Below are 10,991 nucleotides of genomic sequence, written 5' to 3'. Positions count from 1 at the left end.
GGTTAGCATAAAGGCATGCCTACTGCAAAGTCTTTGTATAGAAAACCTTGAGGAGGAAAAGATATATTCTCAGCAAAATAAAATGTTGTCAGCTGTTTAAGCCTTAGTGGGAACTGAAAATGTCAAGCTTATACCTGTTAGGCATCATTTAAATTGAAATATGGACCTTCTTCAGTCTTCAAAGTAATGCACTTCAGGTGATAATGATGGATTAACGTTGAGAGAAAATGACCTAGCAGCCTGTTAGTTACTTTTTTCAATTGAGTGGGAGCACACCAAATTTTTCATCGATCTGCCAATTGGAGACAGCTGAGAAATGACGACTGTGCTTACTACAGGGTTCATACATAAATATTCACTGATGAGCACATTAAAATATGGGAAAGCAGAGGAACAGTTTGTTCAAATTCTGCTGCGTTTAGACTTGTGTTCAAACAGCTATATATTTCTAAACAGCGAGGGTTTACAAGTTCAAAGAGCTGCCCCCTTCACAGTCAAGTTTCTTATAAGTTTCTTACAACATCACACAAATGCATTTTACGAGGCAACTCTGTTACTCACAAGATTAATTCAGTGCCCTTTAAACTGTGGGAGTTGTATTCAAACGTGGTTTAGATTAAAGTGATTTAGCATTATTCCAACATCCAACAACATGAATGTATGTTTTCAATGGATGAATCTGAAATCAGCTGTTCTGCATTGTTAAGCCTCTTACAACAAGCTATTTGGATTTCTGGCTGTTCAGCACCCCAAAGGGACAGATTAATCTCTGAACCCTGTGGCTGACTCCTATTTCGGTTTCTCAAGCGTCTGCTGTTCATCTGGGCAGCGCTCAGACAAATAGGACAATTTACAGGAATCAATAACAAGCAATCCCAGGCAGCGGTGAATTGGAGATAACTCAGCCTAGGCAGATGCAGATGATAGCTGCACCCTTTGCTTCGTAAAAACCTTTGCTGAGATTGTTGGGCCTGGCTGCTACCTTGTGGTGCTACTCCAACCAAGGTAATCCTCTGTGAGCAGGGAAGAGGCATCTGGAGTTCTGGGGATGCACAGCCTCAGAGAAGTGATGAGGATTTTGCCCAAAATACGGCACGTGCCACACAGCCCACAGCAACACTGTGAAGAGCACGTTTGCTTGGGTATGTAGCATCAAGTCCATGAATGCACACTGTGATACACCCCCAGCAGCAGCAAGGACAGAAACACAACAGCAAAGCCCTTCATAATGTCGTTAGTCATAAGTAATAAAGTAGGAACAAAAGGGGTTTTCTTTCTGAAGGGAACAGTTAGCTTTTCCACTTCAGAGACCAGAGAGAGATGACTTCTGTTACCGAAGGCCCTGAAACAGGCAGGAAATGGAGCTCCGTGGATCACTCAGGCGTGAAGGCTGTGAATCTGAGATCTTTTCCAGAGAGAGAAAGAGATGAGAAAAAAGCACAGGAAAATAAATGTAATTCAATAACAGCTCAGAAGAGAAAATCTTTGCCTCTCCTCGTCAGTGAAACATAACAGTAATAGCAGGTGCATGAAAAGTAAATCCACCACACAAATGTGAAGCAGATAGACCCTACCAATGTATTTGGAGCAAAATATGAGAAGGAGCTGTTTAGAAAATAAGTTCACCAATCTGTTGATAAATCACTAGCTTGAATTTCAGTTGGTTGTTGTTTGGAGGAGTCCAGTTACCTACTATCATCTTCCAGCACTGCACAAATCAATCTTGAGGAGTCCTGCCAGTATTCACGGTCCTCTGGGTGCCTCTGTTCAGCTTTCTGAGGGCTCTGAAAAATGAAAGGAAAAGGTAAATCACTAAAAAAAAAATAGCTAGGAGTGGCTACAATGGTTCGAAAAAACACTGCGGTTACAGGAAGAATAACCAGTTATTCTTTTTTGAATACCTATTAGCACAGATAACATTAAAAGTGACAGGCAAGATATATTTGGATAGTGAGAGTAAGGGGTCTCCACTGGCTCAGAGACGGTGCTACTCTTCTTTTCCATCCGGTCCTTCTCCTGGTGCATATCACAGGTTTGCGGACACCAAAGATGGGTGCAGGGCTGCAGTAGCCAGGCAAAGGTGCCGGTGCTCTGACGGAGCACACGGTGAGGTTCAGAGGAGAGGTACCCAGCCCACAGAGGCACATGGGGATATGCTGCATGATCCAGAGCAAGGGCTCTCTGCGTAGACACAGTTTGGCCTTTTCATGCTCTGGTTAAAAATTAATGGCAAACAAGCTTCTAGTGAATAACACAGACTGAATAAAACATAAAAGCAAGCTGTAGTGTAAGAACAAATATAATTTATTATCAGAGGGGGAAGTTTTGTACTCTGTACTTTACTGCTATTTTCCCCAAATGCTATTTTTTCTGTGTAATGAATGATCTCAAATCAAGCTAAGTACTCAAACCATGTACAAGGTTCCCAAGATCTCTTTTTGGTTTCTTGCAAGTGTCCTTTGAAATAGTGATTTGAATTCTAATAACCCATTATTTGTAGGAGAGTCGGAATATGGAACTGGCAGGATCTTTTTGCAAATTATGGAATTTCTTTAAGAGGATGAAAACCTTATCTCACAACTCTGGAGATTTGCATAGAACATCCTAATCACCTAGTCCTTTAAGCTGTCTTGTCCCCATGCTAAGATTTCTGCTACGTCCAGTTATGGCAAGGAGACCCTAGGTGGCAAGTTGTTATGCTGACACTGCTTAACATCTGGGTAACCTCACTGCTGTTTTGGTATCAGGAGTCTGACCAGGGTCTCTCTGGAGAGTAAGGACTCTTTTTACTCAGTGGCTGAAACCCAGATTTTGCTGTCCACACAGGAGGTCCCGAAAACCCCAGTAGTACCGTAGGGATACCATACCAGAAGACAACCAGCATGTTGGCAGGACAAAGCCAATGTCAAAGGGCCAGTGGAGGCGAGAGCCTACAGGAGAGATGTGTGTCAGGCAGGAGCACAAATGATGGGCTTCATCTCAGAGGTCCCATTGTGGCGATGAAAATATGAGTGCCTGAGGTATGAGACGTGTTTTTTCTGGGAGCTGCACCAGTTTCGAGGGCGCTCCCAGTGCTCTGCACATGCTGCTGGCTGCCTTGACAGGGAAATGCTCCTGGGTCTGCCTCAGTTCCAGGAGATAAGTGAGGTTGCTGTGATGCTTTGGGCTCTTTCCCTGAGTGGCATGCCTGGCTTGGAGGGCTTTCACCTTTGCTTTGGGGTGCTTCTCCCAGGGGGAGACTACTGAGCTCCAGCTGTGGTCCTGTGGCTCACTTTGGTTACCAGCTGTCATACCTGCAGTGTCAGTGCCAGCCTCGGTGCCTGACCTCAGCAGAGGTCAGATGAATGCAGCTGTGAAAACCACAGCCTGCCCCCGGGGAGTGCAAGGCAGCCTGATGCTTCATGGTTTCAGAGAAGGGAGGTAATAGTACAAGGCAGTCAAGTCAAATATGGGCTTTTCCAGGCAGGCATGCCATGTATCCCACAACCAGTCTCCCACCACAAAGAGGATCCTGCAAGTTGTCTGTCACTAAATTGCCACCTGTGACTCCACACTTCCCTGAGAGCATTGGCAGCACTTTAATTACTTTCTCTATCCATGGATCTAAAGAAGACCACAATATTAAGTCACGTCCATTCAAAGGTTTGCCATCTAACCTCTCCCAGCATTACGGATTAGTTATTAATTCAGCTCTGCACTCAGAGTGCCACCTGCCTTCCTCAAAGAGATGGAATGGTGGAAGGACAGGGAGGGACAAAGGAAACAACCACAAAGCTACATTAACAACTGTGAATGTGAAAGAAAGGCAACAGCCCAGCTGAATGCTAAAGACAACAAAAGGTAAATGCAGAGCAGGGCTGAGCATTGCAGAGGGGAGCGAGAACCACAGACACAGCCCATGGTTTTGCCCCCACCATGTCCAGCCTCAGCTCTTGAGGCAAAACTGCCCCGTAGATGTCAGCACACTTCTTTGGGACTTGCCTGTGACGGTCCCAAGGGCCAGGAAAGGAGAGGAGCTGAGCTCCAACTGTGATTGAAGCATTAGTTTCTCCAGGAATAGCAATGGGAATCAAGACTACAGTTATTCTCTCCTATCAAGAATTTTCTTCAGATTTGATACAGTGACTTAATGCTGCTCTCATACTTTCATTCCCACCACAGGCACCAGACGAGAGCTTCTGAGGCTGATCAGATGTTGAACTTTCACAGCAGATATCCCCGGAAGAGTGTAGGATGGTAATTTTGATATGCTGGAAAAAGTCACAGTCTTGAACAGTGATAAAACATGCTTTGTTGGCTGGGCTTGTGTTTGCATTTTTGTTCACATTTCTTACCGTGGCTTCACCCTCACCCCGGGTCGCTTTGCTAGTGGTTGCGACAGCAGGAGAATTTCTGTAGACCACTGAGCTGTTCACAGCTGCTGCCTTATCACATTGGTGCTTTTCCCACTTTTCTCACTGCTATCTTTAGTGTAGCTTATGTGTACAATTGGGTACCTTCAGGATATTGGGCTCTACCTAGTTTTGTAGCTCCCATGTTTTTAACTCTGGCTTCTTTATGAAACTACCACTTTTGAAAACCTTTGATCCAAAGGTAATGTGAAATATGGCTGGCACAAATGTTGCCCTGAAACAATAAGTAAAACCTGTGCAGTAAGGACAGTCTTGCTCTTTCCTGCTGTGTGGATATCCCCACAGGATTCAAGCAGGCATAAGCTAGAATAGCCTTAAGACAGCTGTAATATACACCTAGGAGAAGATGAGTCTAAGGGCTAGCTTAGGAAGAGAGGAATTTCAGGACTGTCATAGTTATCGTTTACTCACCACTTCTGGCCCTACACAAAGGACAGATCATATGGAACTAAGGGTGAAAGCCAGAAAATTTAATATAGCTTTAAATTATGGCTAACAAGAAACACACATCAGAAGTCTGGCAATTACTTCAGTTTACATAATCTCCACAAAATCCAGCTGCTTAGCAGAATTATCCAAAGTAAACTACCATTGGCATTCCTTTTTTTTTTCTTAATAAAAATATATTATTATTTTTTAATAACTAAAAATAATCCCAGTATGCCAAATTTGTACCTAATTGAACATACCTGTTTCTTTTTACCTAAGCAAAACTTCTTCAGTGAGAGGCTTGTCTTGGACACATTCACAAATATCATGTGAATTTCTGTGATACGTTTTAATTTACATCATTATGCCACCCATTAAAAGATGGGCATTTGTCCCGTACCTAAGACATGTCAAGACCCAGTGCAATAAAATGATCAATATATGCTATTCAATAGAGGACACACAAAAGAGGAAGAGAAATATACAGAGTAAACAAAATTTGTTAAAGGCAAGTGCATCCAAAAGCAATGAGACAAGACTTTGATTCACGTTATTTCCACTGACAGTTTCAAATTGGCTTAGGCTAGCACGTGTCTGAGTCCCGGGCTGACAAGAGGCTGGTGAACCTTAGAAGACCCGGGACTTCTTTTGGCTTTGAATTTCAGTTTGGAAGTGAAACCTGATGCTGGGCAAGTTTCACCTGGTTTCAGGTTTCACTGGAAAAGGGGGAAACAGATGAGTAAATCCAGGTAGCTGTCAGAAGGCAATTACAGCAAGACATGGGTTGTGAGCCGCGGCGGCACAGGGAGCGCGTTCCTATTGCAAGTTGGAAAGCATCGTCAGGTCAGGAGCTTCTGTTTTCCCCGCATCTACGAAGCTGCTGCATCTAACAGAGATGCACAGAAGCTGGTCCCAACAAAGTGTTGATGTTTTTGATGGTCTTTGGCCAAACTCCTGTCTGTGTGTGACCTGTCTAAGCTACGGGGAAACAAACCTGCAGCATACCAGAAGGCACAGCCAGGCTCTGTGGATTTTCCCACAAATATAGTCTGCCCCGCAGCCCCCTTCCCAAAAAGCTATGGGATGGTAAAGTATTCGTACGATAGTAAGATAAATGCACAACAGCTGGAATGCGAGACCTGGCACCAGAGGGCTTTTGCCAACAGGCCAAGGAAAAGTGTGCAAAGCGAGCAGGAATGAAATTACATGCCTTGTCTGTCTGCACCACGTAAGAGCGCGAGAGCGACTAACCCAGAGTGATAGATCAGTAATTCATCATTGTAAGGGAAGCAGTTTACAAAGAGCACACAATCCTTGAAAGATGTGTAACACATTGATTGAATTCCCTGCATAATATTTTACCAGTAAGAAAAGCCCAAAAGAGACTTAATTATAAACCCCGCAAAAAAAATCATTAAGCATTACAGCTGCTTCATTCCACCCTTCCCAATTGCTGATTTTTATCAGCAGATTAAAACGCTTCTAGCTGAAAGACCGATTAGCTGATTCCATGTTTTCTGCCTGTCCTGATCACAGGAAAAGTCTGCAGTCTGAGGGAAGCACAGCTCTAAGCGACGGGAAGGATTACTGCCTACGCCGTGTGGTTCACAATAACAGAGAAGGTGCCGGCCTGCAGCTCCCCATCTGCCTCTGTTACGCTCACAGGCCGCAGTGCCTGTCCCCTGGCTGATAGTGCTCCTTTGTCACCAGTGTCCCTCCTGCCTTGTCACACACACACGTGCTCTGCACGCGCGGATTGTTCACAGAAGAATTTAGTGGTAAACATGCAAAAGAGCACAAAAATTTATGAACGTAGCAGGCAGGGTACGCGGCAGCCTCTCAGGGAGCAGAACTGTGCTTACGACTACAGCACTGCAGACATAGGATCAAGCCCTAGGGTCCCTTTCTGCACCTGAAAATATTTCCTACCAGCTTTTATGAGGCCCTTTACATTTTCCAACCATTCTCCAAGTCTGACCATGTGAAAATCTTTGTCACTGAAAGTTTCACAGAAAAATTGGAAAAATTGCCGGTGAGGATGCCTTGCAGAGCTCTCTGAGGTAAAACACACGCCAGTATTACGAAAACAATGCTCACACAAACTGTAATGTGAAAGAAGAGGAAGGAACAACCCAAGCCCTGGTTGAGAGGCTGAGAAAATGAAATGGCAGTCTTGACACTCTCTTTAGTGGGTGCAGAATTACAACCGTGGCCCCATCCAGCTCTGCAGGAAACAGTAAAAACTTTCTCATTCCAGCTGCAGTGCTTGGATAAACAGACCGTATTGATTTCTTACTGGAACAATGTAATGCTTGCTATCTTCTAATGCCCACCAAATAGGCAACTTTCCCTGCACATAGCCCACATTACACTGCTGTGTCTTTCCTGAAAAAAACTATGAATGAAAAATCGGCAGACTTAGATGCAGAGATGATAGGGATAGACATTTTCCTACTCCCTTCAGTACCCCCAGTAAAGCATCTACATATTTATTAAAATATATATATAGAGAAAAATCTAATTGTATAACAATTCAGAAAATCTCACGTTGAAAAAACTATTTTCTGGCAGACGTAGTAATATATTTTTTTTGGACTAGCGTTTAGTTGTCTGTGTGTTTGTATATATTTATACATATGCATATCAGGCCAAAACATTTACAGCTGGTTTAAAAATATCATCCTGGTTTTAATTTTGAGGAATATTTTGTTTCATTTTTCCTCTGGCTTTTCTTTCTTTCTTTCTCTCTTTCATTTTCTTTCTTTCTCTCTCTCTCTCTCTCTCTCTCTTCCTTTCCTTCTCTTTCTTTCTTTCTTTTTGGAGCAGCTGCATTTAGAGCACAGCACATCATCTTTAATGAAAAATGGGAAAGCTCCACAAAGGAACACTCTGGACTAAGTCATAGAGCTTTTGACTTAAATTAAGGCCTGGTGCTGCACATATTTTATTTTGTGTTCTGTGTGCAGCAGTGGGTCTGCTGAATGTGTAAAGTTAAGTATGTATTTTCATAGTTTAAAATTAACAAAGCCAGATCCCTAGCATATATAGCATAGCATACATTGAAACAAGACCAATATTGCACCAGTTTGGAACATAGCCCAAATCAATTACATGTAACCTGTCTAAACACGTATATGTAATATATATATACACACACACGAATTTTATGCATATATAAAATAGAAGCTGGAAAAATACTGATAAAATTATTTGATACATCTGGTCATTTCTGAGTTTTTTCAAACTGTGCTGTTCAAAGTAGAACCCAAAGCCAGCATTCAAACAAGAAAACACACCCTGAACGTCCCTCACTTAACAGATATACAACATATGTTCTGTTCAAGTAAATAAATAATTTGCGTGAAACTTTTGCAATATAATTTTTTGGATGAGTTGAACTTTCCTTTTTGTACTTATAAGAAGCATAGCTTCCCCCCAACCCCTTCCCAACATTTTACATTGAGAGAATTTTACAATGGCGTTTGGCAATAGAGCTCTGGTCACTGGATGCACTTCAGTGGTCGTCACAGCCAGGGAGTATCTCATACAGCCATGCTGCTGAGGGATCGAATCACAATTTACTTGAGAGTGCAGCATAGAGGGAATCAGTGCATACCCGGGTCCAGTGCTCCCAAGAGCCCCAGCCTAAACATCACCAATGGGTTGGCTGGGATGGGCTCCAAAAAAGAGCCTGACATACCCCAAACACAGCTGGGGCACTACCAGTGCTATATACATCAGGAAAATATTACTACTGAAATAGGTTCTATATATATGTATATATTTAAATCCTTTAAAAAAGAACAAAATAACATTTAGAAACCACCAGTCCTATATTTTGCCTCAAACCTAAACTTTTCTTACACTCTACTAGAAGATGTCATGATGACTGCAGCATGGTATGTAATGAGAAAGCAATTCCAAGCTGCCAACAGAGATGGTCTAAAATAAGCAGCACACTGTAAATCCACAAATAGAAAAATTAGGGCTTGCATTTAACATTTTTTCCCTGAACAAATCTTAAAACTAGGCTGAAATTCCCTTATCAGTATTGAAGCTCCATACCCTTTATGATGCAGGTTGTGAAACCCTGATCTAAACAAGTCAACGGGTTGAAAGGAAATAGCAGGGATCTCTTCATGCACTTAGCCATGGCTCTGTGAAGTCACACATTTCCAGCATGCAAGCAAAAACCACATAAAAGTTGAAGACCTTGAAACATCCTATTCATATGTATATCCTAATAGGTAGAGAGGCCACGGAACAGTCTCTGATTTCAAAATCTGATTATAAGTCAGACCCTTATATTTTGCCAGTTTTACACACCATCTGACCAAAAAGCATTTCACAATGGCACTGGCCTTCAAAGATCTCCGCTGAGAGCAGTCACTGAGCTTTCATAGGCACCAGTCACATCTAAGCCACTTTTGGAAGTGGGATGTAAGAATTTCGGAAAACAAAATATTTTTTAGCTTTTAGGCGCTATCTATGCTGACTGTTTCAGATAAAAATTTAGTGCTGATAGGAGCCTTTACAAGGATATGAGACTAAAATTTCTCTTTCTCTGGAACAGTGCTTATTCCAGTCATTTAACACTTCTTCCTGTGAAAGTCATTCAATTGGCTTCAGGGGACAATTTTTACAGCTCAATACAAGAATGAATCCTGCATTAGCTCAAGATAAAATGTGATCCCTACTCTTTAACTCCCACAAATGTGATGCAGGACAGAGTAATGCACGCTAGAGAAGGTGGCGGTGTCTTCTAGTCAGACCTTAATGTGAGCTATTTTTCTGGGAACTGTGTTTAAATTCAAGATAAAAGAGGCTGTTGATAATGAAAGCTCTTTTCTTTCGTACATAATAAAAGAGAAAGGTTACAAATTTGGTGGCTTCCAGCTAAGCAGCCCTTTTATACCTTTTCAGCTTTAAGACTGCAGCCCTGCAAAGACGAAGCACATGTTTGACTTTATTTATTACGCTGACTCCAATGTGGTTACTTACCATATCTAAAAGTTAATCAAATAAATAAGTCTCTGCCTGGTTGAGATTAATTCCCACATATGCGTTGTCTGGGACACACATTATAGTTTATTTTATGAGAACCAACTGCTATCTTAATTTGCTGATTTATTTTTTAAGAATATTGACAGCTGTGCCATTCAACAAATGTAGAAGTGCATCATGAATAAGAATTTATTCTCAGATGTCAGATTTTAGCCCTGCTAACACCAGAGCTGTTACTTGCATACAATGGTGTAAGACAGGGAAGAATCAGATGTAGGGTCATTTAATTCTCTCTTATTTAAATCTTGATTCATCTTTATGGGCACTAAAGAACAAAGTGCCACTGTCCATAGTCATGGAGAAATCAGGCATTAAAGATGAAGTTTTAGCCTAGAGGTCTTCCCAACTGCATTTTCTGCTGGGTACAATGTACTTTGTTAATGTTATTGTTGCTTGCATAAAAAGAAAAAAATATATATTATTTTGTTTCCTCTGAATTTTTTCAAGAGACTTTAGTGACAAAGCTCTGCTTTAATATCCATGTTTCATTTTAATGTTCCTGTTCTTCTGCTGCTTATGTTCACCCTCCCACTCGCATTTTACCCTCCAAAATTGGATGGCACATCAGCAGCTATTCCCCCTCCAGAAGCTGTCAGAAGCCTGGTTTTAAAATACCACAAGCAGAAAGCCTGACAACTCCGGGGAAGATAAAAAAACAAAAGCACAAGAGATGCAAGGCGACGTCCCACCGACTTCCTCATCTGTCTGTCAGACAGCAGCCCTGGCACTCACGAGCCAGGCCACCCACCTCCGCCAGGAGAGCTGTGCTAAATGGGGCCACCTCCAACAGGGAAACTGTCACTGGCTCAGTGTCGAGTTGACCCACGGCGACAAAGGGAGGAGGAGAGCCAATAAATCACACGTCAAGCAGGGACGGCTCTCGGCAGGGCTTTCGAGGAAGCTCTCGGCGGGCGCCGCAAGATAAGAAAGGGGTTGTGGCAATCCTAAGTGCTGTTTGTGTCTGTGTGTGTGCACCCGCTGCCAGGAGGGAAACAGGTTTCAAAGACTAGAAAGCAAAGCAGGCAGCAATTCTTCTTGGGAACAGCAAGAAGAAATGTTTTAAGGCCTACAAACACTGGAGGCTGA

General features: G+C 42.5%; 1 protein-coding gene across 5 annotated transcripts in view; it reads right to left on the bottom strand.

The window, feature by feature from the left end:
• The window catches only part of LOC308192121 (uncharacterized protein), a gene marked incomplete at its 5' end in the record, with an annotated part of 233,436 nt that overhangs the window by 28,787 nt on the left and 193,658 nt on the right, over window positions 1-10,991 (bottom strand). For 4 of the 5 annotated variants that reach the window (XM_080585352.1, XM_080585353.1, XM_080585354.1 and 1 more), the window contains one exon: window positions 1,694-1,784. In XM_080585352.1, coding sequence (XP_080441478.1) covers window positions 1,694-1,784 — 91 coding nt within the window. Of the gene's footprint in view, window positions 1-134; window positions 1,406-1,689; window positions 1,785-10,991 lie in introns of all 5 variants that reach the window. The other variant, XM_080585356.1, reaches the window with a different exon arrangement.

Source organism: Anser brachyrhynchus, assembly GCF_964034855.1.
Source record: "Anser brachyrhynchus genome assembly, chromosome: 3".
Taxonomy (NCBI): domain Eukaryota; kingdom Metazoa; phylum Chordata; class Aves; order Anseriformes; family Anatidae; genus Anser; species Anser brachyrhynchus.
The sequence above is the reverse complement of the archived record's forward strand: the minus strand, read 5'-3'. Positions and strand labels throughout refer to the sequence as shown.